This window comes from Chaetodon trifascialis, chromosome 5 (assembly GCF_039877785.1).
Source record: "Chaetodon trifascialis isolate fChaTrf1 chromosome 5, fChaTrf1.hap1, whole genome shotgun sequence".
NCBI lineage: Eukaryota > Metazoa > Chordata > Actinopteri > Chaetodontiformes > Chaetodontidae > Chaetodon > Chaetodon trifascialis.
In genome coordinates, this window is record NC_092060.1 from 15,706,166 (window position 1) to 15,730,034 (window position 23,869).

The window sequence follows — 23,869 nt, forward strand, 5'->3', positions numbered from 1 at the left end:
ATGGGGTTAATTGTGCTCTTCTCTCTCTGAATTGACGCACACTATGTTGCTCATAGTGTGCATGAACTCTGTCGTGTGTGAAATGTACCGTCATACCTTTGTGTCCGCCTTGACGCCAGTGGTTATGGTGCACCATTTATCATATTTCCTGAGCTGCTTTTTTGCTGTAACTTTTGCCAGATGGGAGAACCTGTGATAAAGTCCTCTGAATGCAACCATCTTCAGGGAAACAAAGGAGAGAGACGCCGATGACCAGCAAAGCGCTGAAAGGTCAGGGGTCAGAGCTAATTATCAGCCCTTACCTTTTTGACGGGTCCTGAGCTGAGGACACAGGTGAAGCAGGGCGTTTTAATTAACAGCTCACCTTTCTGTCGCTCCTATTTGTACTTTAAAATACTGCCAGTTAGCGAACATGTGTCAACAAGTGTCCTGTTACTTTTGCTTGATATCAAGGCTTCTTTTCAGCGTGGCTATGAGGTTCAGAGTCTGTATATTATTAATGTAGTTTACCCTCCAAACAAATACTATGTGGTGAAAACTTAGGCAATAAATGATGTAAAGGAAATGTCATATTATCACCTCAGCAAACATCCCAACAGCAGCGCTGTGTTCTGTCGCCTTTTTGGCATTGTGGCTAACAGAATTGCAGGCCGTGTGACACGTTGTGGTCCGGAGGGTATAGCCTCACGTGTAGAATGCTAGCATGCTAACGTTTAGCATGAATTCTAGAACGTTAGCATGCTAACGTTAAGCATCATATGCAGAACTTTAGCATGCTAACGTTAAGCATCATATGCAGAACTGTAGCATGCTAACGTTAGCATCATATGTATCCTGTGTTGAGCATTAGCATGCTAACAATAGCTTTCTATGTTAATGTAATGAACTGGTCTCCCATAAACATTTTGTCAATTAGTGTAACATGAGAAACTTATCATTGTGTCATGCTAATATTAATTTTAAGTTACACGTTACAGATTGTTTTACATGCTTACATTTAAGGTTAGCTGGGGTTTTAGAGATACAGCTGTCCTGTCATAAACTGAATATTTGACACGTAGAAATACTAACCTCAAGATCATTGACTGAATCTCATTCAATGCAATCTTAAATTAGTTATTCCATTGAGTAGGGGGATTTACAGATGGATGGACTGACTGAGTAATTGAAATTGACATAACTCAAAGTGTGAAAATCATTTTAAAGTTGATCTCATGACAGATTTAGAATTTAAAATGAAAAGTTTCTCCTCACCCATTTACTTCCTTAAACAATTTACAGCTTTAACTAGAACTGCCTCAATACTGGGATGAGCACGAGTCATATTTCTTTCAATCACATCTTAAATTAATGGAAAAATTAAACAAAGTGTTTGCAGGCAGACAGAACAGCTCAGACTTTTGTCCTGTTAGAGACTACATTTGTCATTAAGGTTACGGGAAACACAAATCGATGAGGAAACAATACTGCCATGCTGTATTGAATCTGATTATCTTTACCAAACTTAATCTATGATGAAAGAGTGGTAAGATGACTGGGAGGTGATTTGAATCCAGTTTGGTTATTTCTGTGTGTGTGTGTGTGTGTGTGTGTGTGTGTGTGTGTGTGTGTGTGTGTGTGTGTGTGTTTTGTTGTTGTTGTTGCTCCCCCTACAGTCCAAACACATGCAGGTTTGCTTAAATAAAACTCTAAATTGCCTTTCTGTTGTTTTGAATATGATAATATTTGTGTTTTACAGTCTGTCCAATGTGCACCTTACCTCTATTCACAGTGCGTTCTGGGATAGGCTCCAGCTCCCTTTGTGACCCTGAACAGGAGACGTGTGAAGGCAAAAGATGATCAGCAGCACTCTCTACTGGCCTCTGCATGGATAAATATAGGTGGCTTCAGTGAAAGCAAACTGACACATTATATAGTATTATAGATATATATTATTTAATCCTGTGTCTGTCTCTCTGTCTATTTCTATTTTAGAAACATGCGCAGCAGCAGCCTTACTGTCAGCGTTGCCATAACTCCAGCCTGCAGAACATACAAACTGCATTATTGTTTGTGCTATAAAGCTCCAGGAATTAAATGATTTGCATTGGTATCAGTGTTTATCATCAGTTCTGCTGTGCCTAACACCATTAGGTTAGGCAAAGTAGAGCTGGCCATCATTCAGCGCTGTGCACGAGGAAATGACACCACCACGGGTAAAAAGAAAAACATTTTTGAGCATTATGTTATTTTTGGTATTGACTAGCTCATGTACAAAATGTAACATGTTGGTGCTGTGACATTTTATGGCATTTCTTAGTTTAAATGTTAGCTTTTATTCTTAGAGATTCTGACATTTATTGATGAGGAGTTTCTTTCTACTGTTCAACTTATTCTAAAGCAAAAGTTTTTTAATAATATGAGTCTTTTCCAACAGATAAAGGTCATAAGAGACATATCTCTGTATGTCTTGCTTGGTCATTTCCTCATAGGTAAGGAGACACTGAATTTTTCACATAAATATATTTATTTATATTCTCCATGAATATGTATGCCTGTTTAGCTCTACACATTTAAATGTTATTTAAGTTTTTTTATTATTCTGATTCTTTATTTTTAGCTAGAATCAGCGCTGTCTGTGTTCCCACTGTGTGTCTGAGATGTAACCAGACAAGAGAAACTCCAGCAGGTAAAAAAACAAAGAAAAATCAACCTCTCTCTTTTTATAGCCTACATCAGGCAATGTCATGAAGCAGTTAATGTACCTGAACATTGTTGGCTGTTAAATAATTGTGAGGGGAGATACAAAGGAAATGTGCTCTTAATGCTGTTCCTTTTTCCCTCTAGATTCTTGTCAACTCTGCCCGAACAATGCAACGCAGTGCATCAATGGTTAGTGTCATCTTTCATTTCATTTGTTTGCTTGTAGATAAATCCCATGATTTATGTATACTTTATGCTACATGAGAGACAGTAATTGGCTGTATGTTGTGGGCATCATTTTTTTCTTAAAAGAAACTTTATGAGTACCTGGGTTGTGTCATATATGCTCTGTTTTATATTAAATCCTGAGTGTGATTGTATTCATCCCTTCCCATGTTTGCTATTCTCTCTAGTACCTTCAGATATTCCATCAAACTGCCGGAAAGGTAACCTGTAGCATCCATATCTGCGGCATCATAAAGTGTCATCTATCTGATTACTGTTGCTTCCCTGTATATATTTACTTTTCCCATCAGACTTCCGGGTTTCTGTCAACAGCACTGGATCCGAGGCTGAGGAGGGTGATGACATCACTCTAACATGTGTCCATAACCTTCCCAATCTGACAGTTTTGACGTTTGGCTGGAAGGACGGAGAGGAAATCCTGAAAGGCCAAAATGAAAGCCAGCTGGTTCTCAAAAAAGTCTTTTCACATAATGCAGGCCAGTACGCCTGCTTTGTGAATAGTTCATGTGGCATTTACAAGTCTTTGCCACACGATGTCACTGTAAACAGTAAGTTGACATGACCCGGCTTATTTCACACAGATTACCTTTGCCTTTGGGATGTAGATCTCATGAACCAGAGGCTTGGAAATCATGCATCTTGCAATTGAATGAAAATGAAAAAGCAGGAACGTTTAACAGTTTTTCAGATACGACTAATGAAATGTACACCTCTGACCCTTGGTGCCATGTGTCTTCACTGTCTGTCTGTTTCCTCTGTCATAACTGTGGCCTCATCCAGACAACAGTGTGGTGATCCTGGTGATCTGTGGTGTTTCCTCTTTGGTCCTGGTTGTGATTATGGGCCTGGCTATGAAGTTCAAGCTGAAAAGAGACAACGGTGAGAGCTGTGTTCAGGTTGGCTTTGGTGTGAGAGAACAAAGGGGCCTGATCCAGTAGAGAAAGATTAATTAAGTAAAGCATGTCTTCTTTCCCAAATACATCTTCTTGAATGCAAATGCTGATGACAGACGTACTCCATGGTGTTACATGTAGTATATTTCAAATACTCAAAACATTTTGGGAAATATGCTTATTTGGCTTTTTTTGGTAAAAAGTCACATGAGAAGCTGGATAACACCCTCTTATCTACCTCTAAATGTTATTCCTCAGCCAGCAGCCAGTTATCGTAGCTTAGCACAATGAAACAGAGGGTTTCCAGTCTTTATGCTAAGCTAAGCTAACTGCTGCTGACTCCAGCAACACATTACCATACGGGTGAATGAGTAGCATTGATCCTCTCAGCTACCTCTCTGCAAGAAAGCAAATAACCGTTCCTCAAAATGTCAAACTACTCCCTTAATTTTTGCATACCGTTGATCTTAGAATTACAAATTTGACTCCTTTGTACATTATCAAGTGTGACACCTCCCCTTTTTTGTCCGTCTTTGCAGCTAAACACAGAGAGAGGATGAAACAGAGGGCACAGAATGGGCAGGGTGGCGGCCCGGCGGCATTCACACCAAGAGAGTCCTAAATAAAAATTGCATTCAAAATAACTGATATTGTATCATATGTTGCTGTTTTAGTATTTGATATAGAAATAAAACCCCTCTAATCTCTGTCTTTGAGGTTAAGTGTGTGTGATCAGGAGAGGTTACAAGCTGGTGTATAGCTGTTTCCAGACCAGGGTGGATCCATTCCTAAGCACAACATTCATGTTAACCACTCCCTCTGACCAGAAAGCCTGTTCAGTTGAGGAAAAGAGCCTAGAGATGTTTTAATCCAGACACAGGACAGGCGTGCTCAAACTAATCCCGCTGAATGCTCTACTCACAGCAACGCACATGACAGACGACCCGCACGGAGCAGCTTTATTGCGGCTGACATGTAATGGATATATGGGATGTTAATGCTGTCCACTCCTCTCCAAGAGAGGGATGGATGCAGGATTTGAGAGTTGATTTATGAACACAGAAATGATACATTCCCTGCTTCAACAACATGATATAATCCTTTGAAGTGTATGTGTTAAGATCTAAGATAGACGGCACAATACAGAGAGTCTCTTTGTTTTTCTGAAATAACAGCGTTTTCCCCCCTCGGCCATATGGCAAAATGTCTGAACTTAACTCTATTTTTGTGTGTGAGTGTGTCAGGAAGGACTGTTTATTCAGTTTCCTCCTACAGCAGGTGGCTAAGGGATAATCCAGGTAAAGCCACTGCAAAGTGGAGATGGAGGGATGGACAGAGGAAGGGGGAGGGCGGATGGGGTGGCCTTTGCATGGATGACTAGGGCTAATTCTGGCCTCCTAATCCCAGTCCCAACCACCCTCCCCCTCTTCCTGCTTGCTAACTCCACGCCGACAGTGAGGAGCAATTGGCGGCCAGGTAGACATTACTATCACATACACACATAGCACTTAACCCACCCAAGTGTACCGGGGAGGAACAAGGGGAAAGACAAGAGGCTGCTGCTACCTTTTCTGGATAGATTACCTGCGTCACCTGGAGAGCTAACACACCTGTGTGAGCTTCACTGGAGAATGTAGCTGCAGCCCTCCAGCCAAGCCACAGGAAACGCGCCACCATGGGAGAAGCTCAAAAGGTAAGTGACCTGATCTGGGGGAATAGGACTTATAAAGCCAAATGTGAACCTTCTGTATATGTTACAGAGAACTCTTACAGGTGTTCATTACTCCAAAGGTGTGTATCAATATATATACAGTATTTCTGTTTAGATGCAGCTCATTGCTGTGATGGTTTGGTTATCCTAATCGCTTTTCAAATAGTGCTGACATGATGATTATAGCAAAGCTAAATGGAACCTCCACTGCTCTTTGATGTACTCATCATGCACATACCGCAGTACTTACGAATCAAATTTTAAATCTAGACTTTTATCAGCAGTGTGGCAGCCTGCAGGTTGTGCAACCTTGCTTCACACTAATCACATTAAACAGCGCGCACCATTATATGAATGGAGCTCTAATCAACAACAGTGCTTTTCTAAATGAAGCAACAGATTAATTCTTATAGAAGCTCCAGCTTTCAGAGTAGCTCCAGAGATGGAGGGCTGGAGATTGGTAGGTGGGTGGAGCAAGAGGTGTGCTCAACAGTGCTGTATGTGAGGGGAGCTTTGACTTCAAATCAGAAAGAGGTCACTTCAGGTGTAAAGCATGTCTATAAACTGATCTTTTGTCATCGTAATGTCAAAAATGGCTGAGCCGCTCACATGCTTTTGTATTCCAAACCAAAACGTTAGAAAATTGAAACATCCAGTGATCAGGGTCATGACACAGGTGGACTTCCACAGCACAGAATCTTGAGGATGTCGTGAATGGTGCAGTATGGTCTCCTCTATTCTTCCACACCCCCACCACCCATCCCACCCTCCACCCTCCATGCAGGGCTTACTCTCTGTCATTGAGAAACTGAAGGGATCCACAGAGCAGGAGGTCAGGATAGTGCTTCTAGGGTTGGACAACGCCGGCAAGACCACCCTGCTAAAGAGCCTCGCCTCTGAGGATGTGAACACCATCACGCCAACACAGGTGATATGTTGAAACTCACACACACACGCACACACACACACACACACAGCATGACCTTAAAGGCAAGAAACATAACAACTCTGACTGACCAACTTGCAGATGTCTTTGTGTCCTTCACTTAAGCTTCATCTAACAGCTGAGCAGTATCATTAACTGGTGTTCATCAATAAGGGTGTTTTAGATAAACAGGCTGCATGTGCTGTAAATATACATCAATATTTTCTAAGCCAACAAGTTGCCACTCTTTAAAGACCCATGCAATTTGTCTGCTGTTACTTAATCCTTTTGCAAAACCAAGTGTCACTTTTCACAACGATGGATTTCTCTCGTTTAAATGAACTTTTCAAAAGCTATTTAGTATTGTCACGGCGCTGTAACCCAGCATTATAGGAGGCAGGGGGATTGTATCTAATCTTTTGAGACCAGCTGGACCTGTGCATGTTCTCACTCAAAGTAATGGGATTCAGATGACCTTTGCTTTTCTGACATGCTGCGAAAAGAAACAAGGGGTCTTACAGTACACGTTTAGTTCAGAAAATAGAGATTTTAGGATAATCCTGTTATACTGTATGTGAAATACACTTTCAGCAGCAGATCTCCTGATTTGGATGCTCTTAATACATTTTCAGATCCTAATGTTATTTTATCACCCTCTTTCAATGTGATTATCTAACCTCTGATATGATTATCTAATATCCGCGCATCACTCTCACAAGACATAGAGGCATAGAGCGGATGTATGCCAGGTCCTGGACGAGTGCAGCGGCTCATCAGACACCGGACAGAGAGGATGCGGTCCAGGGTGCCATAGCAATAATCACCACAAAGCTAAATCAGACTTGACACATAAACACATACACTGCACTTGATCCTTCCAGTCTTATCCTCAGATTTGCTCCTCAACTGACCCTCAGGATAAAGTTGTTATACAACCTTGCTGACTGAAACCAAAAGGAGTTATGAAAAACGGCCGTGGATTAACACAGTGGCCATTTCCTTATAAACGCCAACAGCACATGTTGGACTCCTGCTGATATCTAACAAGGTTACAATATAGAGAAAGCAAACAGTGATTAATTTAACACACACCTGTGCCCTAGTACACTGCTGCTTAATGAATTGCTTCATAACCATTTGCAAGGCTTCCCAGGTGCTGGAGCTGTGTTCATTTGGACGATGTGCAGATGAGTGACTCCAGCGCTGTGTTTTGTTTTGTTTTTTTCAGGGCTTCAACATAAAGAGCGTTGCGTCTCATGGCATGAAACTCAATGTTTGGGACATTGGAGGCCAGAGGAAGATCAGGCCCTTCTGGAAAAAGTACCTGGAAAACACAGACCTGTTGGTGAGTGGCAAAACTTAATTATAAATCAGTTCAAACTAAATCATGCCATTTGCTTTTTTCTCTATTTGGAAGTGGCTGCTAATAGATAATAGCTGAAAATACACCACAGAAAGCATGTGGAGCAATAAGAATCTGTTACATTTAAGTAGAATAAAATGTATGAATTGTCATACTTTTACAGCTCAAAGAGATAATGCACAATGTTTATACTCAGAGCAGGACACCACATACATTAAGAACTATAATTGTATCTCGATGAAGGAATTTCATTACCATCTATGATCTGATTTTTTGGCTGCTGTACAGTCCAGGAGCAGCTGTATAGACCAGAGTCACTGACACCTTCAGGCTTCTACATGCAGACAGGTCACTGAGGCCCAAAAGAAGCTTTTTATCTGTGAATTTTCTGTTTACTTTTCAGCAAATGTCATTCTTACGTATTTGTCCTTTCAGATTTATGTAATTGACAGCGCAGACAAGAAGCGGTTTGAGGAGACGGGACTGGTGAGCTTGATGCACAGTTGTCATTTCTGCATGCAAATTCATTCTGATGAGAACCGCAGAGAAAGTACCTGAAGTTTAGCATAAATTAGCTTCTATGAAAATCATCGCTTAGTACTACTTCAAAGAAATGTATGTGTGCAGGAGCTGTCCGAGCTGATCGATGAGGAGAATTTAAAGGGTGTTCCAGTGCTCATCTTTGCCAATAAGCAGGATCTGGCCACAGCATCGCCGGCCAGTGAGATCGCCGAGGGACTCAACCTGCATACGTACCGGGACCGTGAGTGGCAGATTCAGGCCTGCTCAGCTGTGTCTGGGGAGGGCGTTCAGGTCAGAGCTAGTCCCAACTTTGATTTATTGATTTTCCTCAGATATGACCTAATTAACCATGCAGAAGTGCTCTCTGGCTCCCTGCTGTACAATACTGTGCTGAAATGCTGTACTGTTTTAATGGAGACTTGATTTTTACCAATTTCTTTGACTTGCTTCTTTTGGTGGTTTTGACTGTTTTCTATCTTCAAACCACCTTGACTCACATTTACACAGCTTTATTTGCTTTCCCCCGGCAGGATGGCATGAACTGGATTTGCAACAACATTGTGAATAAGAAGAAGTGAGCCAGCGTCCCAAGCAACACTGACAAGAGTCAAAGAGAAAACCAGCACACAGAAGGGATTCAAAACATATTTCACTTCATTTAACATCAACACACCTGGACTGCGACAGGTCCTGCGCCCCCTCGCAGATTTGAATGACAATTCTGTTTTTACAATTTATCTCATTTTTATGAACATTTTGGAAACATTGCTAATTTAAAGAGTGAATTGGGCACTTATTAATGATTGTTTCATTCTAAAAATGGATGTTTTTGTTCCTCTTATCCCTTACGGGTCCTTGTCTGGTGAATTTGTGCTTTCGGTGAAAACCAAACTGAGTGTGTAGCCATGTAGAACTGTTACATAGACACCAGTTAAGTGTGAGTGTTAAGTATGTGTTTTGAGATTTTTGACAATAAAATGATTAGTCATTTCTGCTATTTTGCTTTCTTGTTTTCCAATCTTACACCACCAGTAATCAACTCAACAAAAATCCTTATGCACATGCACATACGGTCACATGTTAATAGTCAGATAATCATTTTAAAAGCAGTCAGTGACAGACGGGAAACATGTGAATGCGACTGTAAATGTTAACACTTCCATGAGTGACAGGAAGAACAATAACATGCTGAACCACTCATGCTAAGCTGTCAGCTTGCTTTATTTCCACAACACGATGACAAGCACTTACACTGTACAGCGAGAGAGAGACTAATTGACAAGCAAGAGTGAGCGAGAAGAGAGTTTGCAATTATACACCCGCATGGCAGAAGAAGATATCAAATCTTCAAGGCACAGCAGAACAAACAGTGCAGGAAATTACACACAGAGAGGCTGACTAATTTGCAGCGGGGAGACTTTTTCTCAAAATGTTTGTTTTATATGTTAATTCTGGGACTATTACATAGCATGCGGTCTCTCTCGCAGCGTTGTCTATTCCAGCTTGTCAGGATGCATCTTCACAGGCAGCTTGTCATATGACACATCGAATGTCCAGCTGTAAACACTGTGTGTTCTCCCAGCAGGCATACAAATAGTCTACTTTGTGTGAGCAACTTTGAGGTGAAGCCCCTCTTCACCTCCTGTTCTGAAATTGACAAAAAAAGAACAAAAAAAACCCCCATGTACGTATTGATCAGATTTTGGACTTCCTCAGTCTTTACCCACTTATGGCTCATCTCTGCTGGGATGACAGTTGGCAGGCCCACACAGCCCTGCGCTCTTTCTTCAGATATATGTCCTTTCGACTAACCTTGCTGTAAGTCCTCTATTCAGCCATTTTGGCTCTACTGCCTTGCAGTTGGATCTAATGGATCTTTTGTGCCTATTGTCTGGAGCTGTAATTAACCATCTGAAAGCACTCTAAAATCACATCAGCTGGCAGGCTTTGTTCGGTGTCCTCCTCTACATGAAATTATGCTAATAAATTTTATTTTTTTTCCTTTCTTCGTCTGTCTGGCATTTATGGGTGCTTTCAGAGGAAAACAACAGCTCGCCGGTTTACTTGTTATAAGTGTTAACAAAATGAATGAATATTGAGTCGTCTCCATGGCAACTAAAATTTGCTGCAAGCCCTAAAACATTTTTTTTTTCAACTCCTGCAGGAGTCCACAGCAGGGGGTGTGGGACCAATTACAACTTGTCCTAAAGGATCATTATGGCTGCATGAAGGAGACCAGACGGCACAGGAGCTGAGTTTGCTCTTTGCGGTGTGTTGTTCAACTCTTTGACCACTAGGGGGCAGTATTAGAGAGCTGCATTCATCCCAGGGCAGATGAGGAAGGCTTTGCTCTTTACAAAGAAATGATTTGATGCACTCTAACTTAATTAATTGCCCCTCCAAAGTTCAGGTTGGATTTGGCCAATGCTTTATATTCCAGCACAGTTTCAGAGGAACAGCAGTAAATCATAGATCAACGATTTCTTATGAGCTACAGGTGATTTGGGTGTTCATACTGCAGCATTAGTGCTGTACATGTTTCAGACTAATTTTGCCATCATCCATAAATATCTCTTCTTATCTCCTTTTGGAAAACACACTGGTAATCTTCAGGTGACATGATGTCACTTCAACTGCTAGTGGCCCCTCAGTAGGGGTTGCCATAGCAACTCCCCTGTTATTCGTGGTCCAGCAGCCACCTCTTTTCTTCAGTCCAGCCCTCCCTTTCTTGCCCTCCATTTCTTTCATTTTCCCAAGCTGCGCTCATCAAGAGAAAGCCTGGGTCCTGCTCCGAGAGACCGGACGACAGCACATTCCACGTAAGAACTAAAGGCACCGTGTTTGTGTTTGGCTGTCTGTGAGGAGGAAGAGTAACCTGCTGCTATTGCATATGTGGAAGTGATGTCGCTGGCATGAATCATTTTTGTAACGTGGCTTGTTCTTGTGCAGAAGCGCATTTTGTTAAGAAAATCCTGCAAAGTTTTGATGCTGTTGTTCTTGTCTGTTGCTTTCAGCAGGTCGATTCATCATTAGACATAATTACTTTGAACTCCACTTGAACTGAACTCACTGCTGCCTCTTATCAATGTCACTTATTAATGGCAACTCAAACTAAAAGACGTCTTTCTCCTTAAAGCTATTACAAAGTATCCCCAAGCCACTGAGGGCAGACATCCTCCCAGCATGCCAGCAATCACCCTCCTGGCCTCCGTGAAGCCACCTACAGTGACTCCATCACCCAGGTTCAATGCTACCCAGACACCCTCCAGCCTCCTGACCTCCACCACATTGCTCCCATGGGAGGAAGTGCACATGCAAGTGCACAGCATCCTGATTGTCGTCATTTTTTGTGTCGTGTGCTTGCTGCTCCTGCTTGCCTTCTTCTACGCCTTCTGCTTCCACTGCTCCATCGGTTCTTTGCCTAAAGACTCACGCACAGCCAACACATGCAGCATGGACCGTGAGGATGCCACCTATAAGTGCAGCTCCTCTGATAACCAGTCAGTGGGGAATGTTGTCTGACTGGGACACTGGACCAGGATAGCTGATGTTTGACTGTCTATCAGTGTATTTGTGTTAGGATTACGCTGTTGTTATTTTAGTGGCATCTATGGATGTGACCCAGCATCATTAGGCAGATAGTTATGACATTTTCTTTGAACCAAAGCATGAAATTTGAGATGTTGGTTTGACTTATATATAAGACATTGGTTTGATTCTCTTGAGTTTTGGAGTAACAGGAACAGGATTTCTGAACAGTACATCATACCAAAAAATACATTTATGATGCATTTTGAAGCTAAAATTCAAGGCGATAAAGGGATTGTGCAAAGGTTTCCTGTGTGAGATGCAAGCACACATGCATACATGCCATGCGAGTTGTGTAGACACAGTACAAACATTCATGGAGAATTGTGAGGAATAAAAAAGTGTAAGATACATGCAAAGGTAAATGTGAGTTTGAATGCCAGCGCCTTTGAGTGACAAGACAAACAACAACAAACGGATCCACGCTCGGCTCAGCAGTCATCTTGCTTTATTTTCACTGAGCTGACAAGCGTTTACATTGTTCCGTGGCTGTGTGTATTTGACAAGACTGATACAGAACAATGAATTCAGACATGCAAGACGACGGGGAGAGGAGGGAGAGGGACGGAGGAGAGATTCAGAGTGATTTCTTCACGGGATGAAACAAGATGACAAATCTACGAGGTGCAGCAGAACAAACAGCGGAGGAAATTAGTGAGCTTCTGTCCAGCTGAACCACGTGACAGTGGTTCTAAAACATGTTACACTGCAGCAAAGAAGCTGTAGTGGCAATTGCTTTCAGCTGTGAGACATAAATTGGAGAAGTCTCCACTCACTCATAGAGCTTTTAAAGCTCCAAGGCAGCTGTTTAAACTGATCAAAGTGTGAACTTATCAACGATAGCTGCGATTGACTTCTGTATTGTCTGAGCTTAACAGGCACTAATGATTTGGCTCTGCAATATAAGACGACGCAAGTCCAGTAGATATTTCAAGCATTACTAGTCCATGTACAAACAACACGTCCTGAGAGATAATCATGGCATCACCACAAGAACTCCTCCAAAAAGGCAAACATAACAGCAAAAACTGCATTCCTATCTGGCATCTGGCCGTCTATTCAATGCTTTCAGTGAGTTGTACGTGAAGCACTTTAGAGACAGTAAGACAAGTGAATTACTGGCTTCATTCATTCAAGACACAGAGCACATGGCACTCTTGGAGCAGCGGGAGTCACAAGAGCTGTTGCGGGACTCCATGATGGAGTCTCTGCCGTCAGACTCCGGTGAGTCCAGTTCCAGGTGAGAGTCCAGCAGGCTGTCCTGTAAAGCGTCCTTATAGTGGGACTGGGGAAGGATGACCACATTTTATCAGACAGTAACAAAACAGCATGTGTGAAAACAGCAGTAACAGTCGCCCAGGAAGGTTACTATTAGAGCAGATGTGATGCAAAGTAAAATTGGAAAAAAAGAGAAGTTAAATCAGAGTCATTTAGAGTCCAGCAATCTTGAAATCCGTTACCAATTATTCTCTCTCACCTTATGAACCGACATCTCCTCCACCCGGCATTCCTCCATTGACTCCTCCAGAGAATGGCCTGAAATCTCCATTTTGATACGATGAGAGCGAATCGACTTGACGTCGTCCTCATCGTCCCCTGCCACCAGAGGGAATACCTGGGGGCAAAGTTGGGACGAGAGTCACGAAATCAGAGATGATGATGGCAGTACTCAAGCAAATGAGATTTTATGTCATTTGAGCGTATCTGAGTTGGATTTTTACCAGTCCTCCCTCATCCCCTGCGGCCTCGGGGCCTGAGATGGTGGCCTTGCTGATGGCCTTGCTGATGGTCTGGGACTCAAACTGAGGACACGCTGCCTGAGCATTCCCATCTTTGTCCCTCTTGCCTTTCAGCCAGTAGGTCTCGATTTCAACATTCCCCTAAAAATACATGAAGAGAAGGACAGAGTGACAGAGAGGTTTGGACATAAAGGTTCCTGATATATAGAAAAACATTTTAAAGCACTTGCTCATAGGAACAGTTTCTGTTCCGAGGGGAGCAGGTGACAGATTTTCAAGACTGAAAGTTCCCTGATGAAAAATTAGTGTTGCTTTCATGAGATTGGTACCCGCAATCAGCTGCCCCAGAAACCTTTGGGAGTCACTTTGCTGCAATTATCACTGAATGTACAGCTTCAAAGTCAGACCCTGTGATAAAATAGACCAGCAAATCAACAAGCAAGCTGCAACAACCGGCTCTGAATACTAAGTATGCTGACTCCCCAGAGCCAAGACGTTGTGAGTTATTATTATTTTATATGGATTCAGAAATGTTCTGATTGCTGAAAAACAAATCATCCATTGACATAGATTACAGCCTCAGTGTTTAGATTCAGGCAGGTTGTGTGATGAGCAAATAACACGTATTTATGTTTTGAATGGAGGTGTTCTGAACATGGTCAAATCGTTATGGTCTGAGGCTCATATATTCTACAGCTAATCGTACTGGAAAAGTTCTTTCTCAAAGAAAGTAATGTCCTGGAGGAACTAAAGTCAGGCCTGAGAATAAACCACACCAAAACAGGCCCTCAGACTAAATTCTGATGAAAATATGGTCTCAATTCTCGTCCCTTGAGACCTAAGCGTTTGATACGATTGATCAATCAGTCATCTTAAACAGTTTCTTTTTTGGGGTTGCACCTGGCAGATGTTTCGGTCCATTACTGTTCTCACTGTACATGCTGCCACTTGGTGACATCATTAGAGAGCATTATGTGTGCTTCCATCATTATACAGATGACAGACAACTGCCAATCTGTGCTTCACCAAATGATGCTGCAGCTATAGACTCCATTACTAACTGTCTTTCAGCAATAAATAAATGGATGAGGAATCATTTCTTGAATTTAAAATGAGGACAAAACTAAATCGTTCTAGTTGGCTTTACAGCAAAAAGAGAAATGCTGTTTAATAATCTGGAGAAATTAACTCCCTGGATTCAATTTGAGGTTACAAATCTTGGTGTTATCCTAGATTCAGATCTAAGATTCAACTCCCACATTAATAAGGTGACAAAAACTTCATTTTTCCACCTTGGAAGCAAAGCTAAAGTGTGAGCATGATGCTGAGATGCTGAAAAACTGATTCGTGCCTTTATTTCAAGCCAACGGTGGCAGGGCTTGAAACAACCCTGAGAGACTTCAGCTCATTCAAAACTCTGCAGCTCTGCCATTAACCAGACCCAACAGCAGAGAGCACATTAGTCCAGTTTTAGCTGCTCTGCACTGGCTTCCTGTAACATTCAGAATTGATTTTAAGACCCTCCTCCGTGTAAACAAAGCCCTTAATGGGTTGGAACCAAGCTACACTGCTAAATTTGTTGTTTGTTATTTGCCTTCAAGAACATTGTGATCATCTGCTGCTGGTTTATTTGAGATTTCCAGAAACAGCCAAAAGATCACCTCAAAGCTCTGGAACACACTACCTATGGATATCAGGGAAGCAGCTCACTATTATATAGTATACTAATATGTTTAAAATAAAGCTCAAAACTTATCTTTTCACATTAGCATTTAGCAACCCATGACTTCCTGATATAGGCCTGAAACTTCTGTGCTTTGCCCTGCTTTTTTCTGTGGTTTTATTTTCTATTCCATGTTATACATTGACTTTATTTTCATCCATATTCTCTCGTATTTTAGTATTAATATCAAGTGGGTTTTATTCTCCATCTCCATATTTTACATTCACTTTCTATCCCTGTTTTTATGTTCAACCTATGTCTTAATTAAAGGTGCTATACAAATAAAATGTATTATTATTATTATTATTATCCATCCATCCATTATCTATACCGCCTATCCCTTTCAGGGTTGCGGGGGGCTCATCCCAGCTACAATGGGCGAGAGGCGGGGTACACCCTGAGCCGGTCGCCAGCCGATTGCAGGGCCACATTCAAGGACAAACAAACATTCATACTCACACTCACACCTACGGACAATTTAGAGTCATCAATTAACCTAATGAGCCTGTTTTTGGTCTGTGGGAGGAAGCCGGAGTACCCGGAGAGAACCCACGCATGCACGGGAAGAACATGCAAACTTCACACAGAAAGGCCCCGCCTGACCCGGGGATCGAACCGGCAACTTTCTTGCTGTGAGGCACGCGCACTACCTACTGCGCCACCGTGCAGCCCATTATTATTATTATTATTATTATTATTATTATTATTATTATTATTATTATTATTATTATTATTATTATTAATATTATTATTATTATTATTATTATTATATTGATTACATGTGAGTGAATGTGGTGAGTGTAGTTGCTGTGGCAACAGGTGAACCCCCAACCTTGATGGTAATGGTGCCCCTCCTTTCAAAAATAAAGTGACTTCCTTTCAGGTGCTCATAGGTGGCGCTGCTGAGCTGAATGTGCATCTCCTGAATAAGATGAAGAACAAGCAGGCAATTACAACAAACTCACGCTTCAGTCACAACACACAGTGCTGATTAGTCTCATTTCTCTCTCACATCAGCGGATATCTCTCATTATCTTTCCCTACCTTTCCATTGCTCTCCATGGCAGATGCAGTGTGGACTGTGTCACCATGCAGACCGTAGCGTGGCATCTTATGTCCCACCACACCTGCGACAACCATCCCAGAGTGGATCCCTGCCACCAGAACGACAGGTTAGTCCACTTAGCCAAACACAGACATAAACATGCAAATAGGTCCACAGGCCTTCTACCCACCAACGCGAATCTGTATATTGTTGCCATTAGAGGGGTCTTTCAGATGGTCTATGGAACGCACCATGTCCAACGCCATGTCGCAGATGTTATGAGCATGATACTTTGTCTTCTCTGGAGCCCCGGCTACCACCATGTAGGCATCTCCAATCGTCTCAACCTGGAAAAAGGCGGGAACAGCAGCCGTGACAGAGCAGCACTTATGGATGACGTCCATTAAACAGGCAGGGAAACGAACACAAACCTTGAAGACGCGGTGCTTCTCGCTGAGCGTGTCAAACAGTGTGTACATGGTGTTGAGCATGGACACCACCTGCATTGGAGTGATATGGCTGCAAATGCGAGTAAATCCCACGACGTCACTGAAAAGAATGGTCACATCTGGGAACACCTGGAAAGAAAAAAGATAAGAACTGATGAGCGGGCTGAATTATGCACTGCACACACACAGAGGTGAGGGAGGCAGGCAACCATGGGCCAAATTTGTGCCTATAGTTTGTTGTTGCACCATCAATCAACCTGAATTTAACTAGAGCAAAAAGTCTCTCATAGCACAGCTGTTAAAGAGGTAAGAATTCAGAAGATTTTATTAAGTGTGTGTGTGGGCAAATTTCAGGCTAAACACCACTTGATTCACTGGATTGTCCTCAATTGGAAACAGCTGATTTTTGGGTCAGTGCCTGTATGATAAATATGAAACAATAGGTCATCTTAGCTTAGCGTAGAAACAGGAGGACACAGCCAGCCTCTAAACAGCTAGCCTGCCTCTGTCTGCAGGTTACAAAATCTGCTTAACAGCACCTCAAGAGCTCAGTAATTAACATGTGGCCTAACCTCTTGTTTGTAATTAGTGGGCTTTGGAGGTGGGAGTGGGCAGGTTTTGTTGTCTTTATACTGGCTATTTCTCCTGTTTCCCATGCTTGTTCCAAGCTAACCTAACCTGCTGCTTCTTATTTACCATACAGCCATCAAAGTGGAATAAACGGTTGTTTTAAAGATCAGTAAATATTAAAAGACTATTGTTTTTGTGACTTAATCATGGACAAAGGGTGCCGTATGTAAGAGGCTCTATCTTCAGTCCTAACCTCACAAGTGTTTACAGCCGGCTCTCCCTTACGCAGCCTTTTAGCCACCGGCTTGGGAATCATCCTGTACAGAAGGTCATCAGTCTTCTTCATCTCATAGTCCAACATCTTCATGCTCTCCTCCAGTTTACTGGACTTCTTTTGCTCCTTTACTCACAATGGGGAATAAGACAGAATAACACTGTAAATTTGCATCTATTTCTTTCATCTCAGGTCTGTGGGCGGTCGGTGATCTGGGGCTTCCAGACTGAAAGAAGGGCTTCAGAGCAACTTTGCATAATGCAGAGTGACAAAATAGCTGATCACACATATAAAATGCAGCTGCACTTGAGAGCAAAGTGAACCTGTATGAGAGCTCTCTTCAGCTCCTCTGACTGCTGCGTGCCCGCCAGCACCAGGTCTCTGCTGGAGTCGTGCATGCTCAGGTCATTGATGTACAGGCCGGTTTTAAACATAGCACTCAGGCTTTCCATCCTACACACACACATACACATACAGACAGAGAAGAATGAAAGACAACAATGGTAATATTAATAATATATACATACTTAAACAATGACAGAATCTATTTAGAAATAGCAATGGCAGCATCCATTTAAAATTTGGGATTCATTCTGAGAAATATTATTTTTAGTTTCCTGCAATATAAATAAAGCATGTCATGTGGCATTTAACATTTCAGTCGTGTTGTCAATACAGGCATAAGAGCATTTACTTGCAAAACAAAATGTTTTAGAAGAGGAGGGAGATGTTTTGGTAATGTACTCTGTGGAAAACACTCTCAGTTGCAAATGGGTTCCCATTAGGCTCACAAGAGCTGCACTGTCTGATTACAAGCTAATTAGCAGCTCATTTCATGCATGGTAAGTGCTGTTAGAATGGGCTTCTGATTTGATTCACTGCCCAGGCTTTTATTTCCAGCCTCGTAATTCAGTTTAGCTCTTGCTGCTTTGTACAATGTTTTACTTTTCAACTGCAGCGTTTTAATAAAGATCTGTGTCTATGGGTGCATGCATGCGTGCGTGCGTGCGTGTATTTGTGTGTGTTTGGGCTGTACACTGGGGTTCCCAGGAAGATGATGGACTCCCACTCTGGCATGTATCTCATTTGTCCTTTTAGTTTTAGGCAGCGGCTCCCATCGCCCCAACTCTCCATCGCATTAGCGCTGTTACCGTCTAAAAGAGGAGCATGATGAAATGCCAACAAGAATAACCTTTAGAGAGGTGTTTTAGGTTAAATTTCAGCAGCAGATAGATAATAATTGTGTTAACAGTGTTATCCCAATGGATTTAGCACTTCAGCATTTTAGAGGAATAGTGTGACATTTTGAGTACAGATGATAAAATCAATACCAGTCTCATATCTGTATGTTCAGCATGGAGCTGGAGCCAGCAGGTTATCAGCGTAGCTTAGCATAAAGACTGAAAACATGTGGACACAGCTAACCTGGCTCTGCCTAAAGGTAATGACAATTAAAGGCTTTTAGCAGGTTTTGTGGTGGACTTTTTCTTGACCTCCTGGAGTGTCCCACAGACAGTCATTGCTCCCAGCTAAGGAGGAGTCGAGCACATAATCCCCCCATAGAATAATTTTCACTTTGTTTTTTGTACAAATTAAACAAACAAAACAGAACATGTTTCTTATTGAGGTTCAGAGGTGCTGGTAGGCAGATTACTGTCAACTCTGGACAGAGCCAGGCGAACTGTTTCACCCATTTGGTGACGTGAGTAGTCCCAACAAGACAGCAAATAAGCATATTTCCCTAAAAATCCCCTTAAACTGAGTTTCTTTGGTCTTTAAATGTATTGTTGTCTTTAATTTTATGTTTTATGTTGTCATTGTCAGCCAGAAAAGTTCAGTGTTTATTTGCTATGTGTGTTTTAGATAAAAGAAAAGTCATGACCTTTATAATCATCTCCAATGATGGACTGGAAAGCCATGAGCTCCACGTCCACGTCGGCAGAGCGATTGGCATTTTCATAGTCCGAATCTGTGGAAAAACAGGGCAAGCCTAAACTATCAGAGCCATGAACATTCACATTCACAGCCTCCACCCATGACAAGCAGGCCTCAGTTCCACTAAATTCAATCAATTTGAGCTGAAACAAGACATCAAACAATTCCATTTCTGCCACTGCAAGACAACCTAAGCTCTCAACTTTAATTCAGCAATGTTTTCAAGGTTGAATGTTGATGTTCAGCTCTCGTACGAGGACAGACGTCCATTTTACTGCACACCTGCTCTTTTCTTAATTTAATAAAGCTGAAATTGAGTGTGTCTTTTGCAACTGACTGCAGTGAAATTGATCTGACCACAAGCCAGCGAGTCCTTGCCCACCAGAGACACACCCCTGCGGGTCTTTACATCGCTCCCACTCTTACTCTGGACTCGGTTGTGAAGGTTCCTCTCTCTCTTCACAGGCTCCTTGGACATGATCTCAAACAGGTTGTTGGGGTGGGAGATGATCTGTGTACAGATTACTAAATCAGTTATCTCAGCACTCATCCGCATGTTGTTTATTTCTGAACACGTTGAAACCGTCCCTGGGAACATGTGATGTCTTACCATGTTCCAGGTGAACTCCACTAGGGGGCGAGCCAGCAAGAAAGCATCATTGATCTTCTTCCCATCCAGATCAGGGAAGACAGTAGCCAGGCCTGAGCCAACGTTATGCACCACCATGTCCTAAACGATTAAAGAACTGCAGTGACTGCTCACTCATCCAATGCTTCATCTCATTCATGGTGAGGTTAGGAGCAGTGGAAGGGGTAATCGGCCACAGCCACCGCGATACAATTGCTGGCTCACAAGATTAAAGTGGAACTCAAAAGTATTAATCTATGCACATCAAATAATTAGTAACATTAACTGTAAAATGAGATCCAAAGTATATCAGTGTGTGATTATATCTATATAGTTGTAAACTAGTCTATCAATCACAACAGCATAATAGGATTCCTGTAATTTAGTTATTGCTTTTAGTTTTGGTGTGCAACACAAAGATTTGCAGTGGCCCTGTCTTTCCACCCCAATGAAAAATTTCTGGGGATGCCACCGTTGAGGACTGGGACTCAGTGGGATGACAGGCAGCACGCTGGCCCAGTGGTTAGCACCTTTGCCTCACAGCAAGAATGGGTTTAATCCCTGGCCAGAGGAGGTCCTCTCTGTTTGATGTTTGCATGTACTCCCCATGTTTCTGGAGCTCTGGTTTCCATCAAAAACCATACGTACACACTGCTCCTAATACTTGGTGTGGTCTGAATGCCAAGAATGAATTTCTCTACAGGGATCAATAAAGGATAAGTGACCTTACCTGTCTGAAGACAATGTTAAAGGGGAAGACCTCAAAGAAGAAGTCTGAGGTAATGGGCAAAATCTCCTGCTCTTCCTCATCCTCCTTCATGATGTAGCGATAGGCTGAGTTGTCAAAGTTCAGCCTGCACAGACATACAGATCAGTATGTTTTGTACTATAAATTGAGGTGGAAGAATTGTTCAGATGCTTTACTTTGGTGAAAGGACCAATACAACACCGTAAAAGTACTCTGTGACATGCAAAAGTGATACATTTCAAATTTTACTTAAGTAAATATACAGACGTATTTTCAGGAAACTGTAAATTATCAAAATAAAAAGTATTAATTCTGCAGAAAAATGGCCCCTGTGACTAATATCTTATTTACATTTCATCATTAGATTGATAGTGCTGTTACCCTCCAAAGGGTCACACAATAAATCTGAGGCAATGTGAGATACTTAATTAGGTAGGAAAGAGGGAAAAACAAAGTCCTGCTCTCTCTAATCTTTGCCATTTCTTTTGCTAAATATCGGCTAATTTCCCTTTTGGCTTTGAGCAGTGATCTAAATGAAGCCATCAGAGAAGTTTAGAGGGAAATGTCTCTTTTGTGCAACCGCTAACAGCTCATAGACACCTGAGAGTAGCCACTGGTTTTATGTGAGGATGCACAAGGTTTCATAAATCTGAAAAGTGACTCGTAACCGTAACTGCCAAATAGAAAAATTACAATTATTACTATATATGTTATTTATTTTATTTGAATAAATGTGCCACACCGCTGAGTATAAAGAAAACGTTCCATGAGTGTGCGTGTACCTCATGGTGACATGGGAGTAGTCTCCAACCATCTGTTCTGACAGCACCTCCACGTGGATGTCGGTGTCGTAGAACTGTTTCCCCATCTGCCTCAGCTGACCCATGGCGTAGTGCAGATAGCCTTTGCGCTTACTCCTGCAGGTCACAGAGGAAGAAAACTCAATATCAGAATCTGATCACACAGCTCTCTCTCTCTCTCTGTTTATCCTCTTCTTCATACTTTATGTCTCCCACCCCAACCCTCTGCCTTCCTCCTCCTCCCTGCATCAGACCTATAGTGGAGGGTGACTCCTGTGGCAGACTCCTCCTGGCAGAAGAAGGTTGGAGGTTGCACCTTGGGGTAGCTGAAGCGCAGGTACTCGTGGAGATTATCAAGGCCATTGACAAAGTCACGTACATGACGGCCCAGCACCTAAAAGCAGAGGGTGACAGGTCATTGTTATTGTAGTTGCTGTCGGCTTCTGTTCCAGGCTGCCTGCAGTCAGCCTGAAGGAGCCGTGGCCCACCTGTGCTGCCTGGCTCACCTGTATTTAAGATGACCTGTGGTTCTCTCTCTCACCATGCCACCCTCTGTGGACACTCCAGCTCTTCACTTGTCTGTCCACTGCTTTTTGATTCTTGCTTTTACACACAGCTCACGATACACTCACTTACACACTCCTGGCAAGACTGATGACTTATTTTCTTATTGTTTAGGTTAAGTTGTAGTTCAACCTACTATTCTCATAGTACATCTGTGGAGAGTCCTGCAACTTCATGCAAGTGCAATACTAAACTGCCCCCTGGTACCCCTCTAAAAATCTGTCATATTTAGCTCCTACTTTCCCTGAAAATGGTTTTATGGTATTGGAGTGCTCAGTGTATAATGGTACTCTTAATATCGTAAATCTTTAAAAACATGGCCCTGCAGAAATATTCAAAAAATATATTGGTCGATAATAAGGGCAGGGCAGAAGCTATGAGCAGTGGATTAATAAACTGCAATGCCTATATGAGTGGAAGCAATCCACTGATGACCCCTTATTTTTAAAGATGTGTAGAATCTTAAAGGGAGCACATCTATGTGACATATTCATGCTTCGTGAAGAAAGCAAAGATTTAAAAACCTTTCACAAGCACAAGTGTCAATGTTAACCGCATGAATTGAATCATTTTCTTAAAAAAAGCGTTTTGGGTTTGAGATCTCTTTTCACCTTGAGGATCCTGTCATAGCCATATTTCCCGACAAAGCCCAGGAAGTAGACACCCCACGAGTTCATCAGCTCATTGTAGGGTGTGCCTGTCACTCCACTGGCTGCCTTTGCGATGCGGGGAATCACACTCTCACTATACACCTGCACACACACACACAGAAAGAAAATATATGAAAAAACATATGTTTTGACACAGACAGACAGCAAATACATCAACATTCACAGCCTTCATGCAGAATCATTTCAGATACACTGTACCTGGTGGGTGACGAAGGAGTGTAACCTGACATCTGCTCTCTCTCTGACCAGCTTCCACACATCATCTCCATACGACTCCTTGATGAAGTCGTGAAGACTCTCACACAGCAGCCCGTACATTACGCCTCTCTGGGTTGAAGCCTGAGCTGAGCACTGTCACAACAGCTCCCCAACTGACTGACTTCCAACAGTCCTCCCAAAGGCACCTGCAAGCGAATAAGAAAAGTTCACACAATGATGACTTTTCTCACTGCTGCAATCTGAATTTTAATGCATTTAGCTTTCAGCACCAAGCTATAAAAAGCCATGTACTGAATATTGTCGCTTTTGTTGTCTCTTGCTCTCGACGCTTCTTGTGGAGTCTTCCTTCCTCAGACTAGCCAGCCAAATAAGGTTTCATCTGAAAGCCAACAAGGCTAATGGTTTTAAAGGTGCCCTAATCGCGAAAGCCCTTGAGTGTGAACAGGCCTCTATTGTTCCTGTGTCAGCTGTCATGGCCTGGTGGCCGTGCACCTCTCTCTATGTGACATGAACACACTGCGGAGGCCACCTCTCAAACACAGATGACACCAGTCACGAGAATTTGTCCTGTATT

General features: G+C 42.3%; 2 protein-coding genes across 5 annotated transcripts; one reads left to right on the plus strand and one right to left on the minus strand.

The window, feature by feature from the left end:
- The first annotated feature begins 5,244 nt into the window (after window positions 1-5,244).
- On the plus strand, window positions 5,245-9,339 carry arl3l1 (ADP ribosylation factor like GTPase 3, like 1). The gene is made up of 6 exons (XM_070963230.1): window positions 5,245-5,514; window positions 6,317-6,460; window positions 7,686-7,802; window positions 8,256-8,306; window positions 8,448-8,633; window positions 8,873-9,339. Exons 1-6 carry the CDS (start codon window positions 5,497-5,499, stop codon window positions 8,918-8,920), a joined length of 564 nt encoding a protein of 187 aa, XP_070819331.1. The 5' UTR covers window positions 5,245-5,496; the 3' UTR covers window positions 8,921-9,339.
- Window positions 9,340-12,027: 2,688 nt separating this feature from the next.
- On the minus strand, window positions 12,028-23,675 carry LOC139331642 (soluble guanylate cyclase 88E-like). 4 transcript variants are annotated; one of them, XM_070963243.1, is made up of 19 exons: window positions 23,587-23,675; window positions 23,275-23,480; window positions 23,017-23,157; window positions 22,096-22,235; window positions 21,824-21,958; window positions 21,024-21,147; window positions 20,276-20,395; window positions 20,092-20,176; window positions 19,613-19,699; window positions 18,767-18,884; window positions 18,054-18,183; window positions 17,710-17,856; window positions 16,869-17,015; window positions 16,628-16,784; window positions 16,437-16,546; window positions 16,225-16,314; window positions 13,652-13,810; window positions 13,408-13,545; window positions 12,028-13,215 (listed from the first exon to the last, which is right to left on the minus strand). In XM_070963243.1, the coding sequence occupies exons 2-19, from the start codon at window positions 23,392-23,394 to the stop codon at window positions 13,063-13,065; spliced, it is 2,301 nt and encodes a 766-aa protein (XP_070819344.1). In that variant the 5' UTR covers window positions 23,395-23,480; window positions 23,587-23,675; the 3' UTR covers window positions 12,028-13,062. The 4 variants fall into 4 exon arrangements, with proteins under 4 accessions (XP_070819344.1, XP_070819343.1, XP_070819345.1 ...); XM_070963242.1 differs by having other exon boundaries at window positions 20,059-20,176; XM_070963244.1 differs by having other exon boundaries at window positions 23,275-23,672.
- Between the last annotated feature and the right edge of the window lie 194 nt (window positions 23,676-23,869).

Coding starts and splice junctions, on each gene's coding strand:
- arl3l1 (XM_070963230.1), top strand. Junction 7,803..8,255: donor TGGAAAACACAGACCTGTTG/GTGAGTGGCAAA, acceptor TTGTCCTTTCAG/ATTTATGTAATTGACAGCGC. Junction 8,634..8,872: donor TGTCTGGGGAGGGCGTTCAG/GTCAGAGCTAGT, acceptor TTCCCCCGGCAG/GATGGCATGAACTGGATTTG.
- LOC139331642 (XM_070963242.1), bottom strand. CDS start 23,394: ATGTACGGGCTGCTGTGTGAGAGTCTTCACGACTTCATCAAGGAGTCG. Junction 21,959..22,095: donor GGAGTCACCCTCCACTATAG/GTCTGATGCAGG, acceptor TGTGACCTGCAG/GAGTAAGCGCAAAGGCTATC. Junction 16,785..16,868: donor AGAAGCACCGCGTCTTCAAG/GTTTGTGTTCGT, acceptor GCCTTTTTCCAG/GTTGAGACGATTGGAGATGC.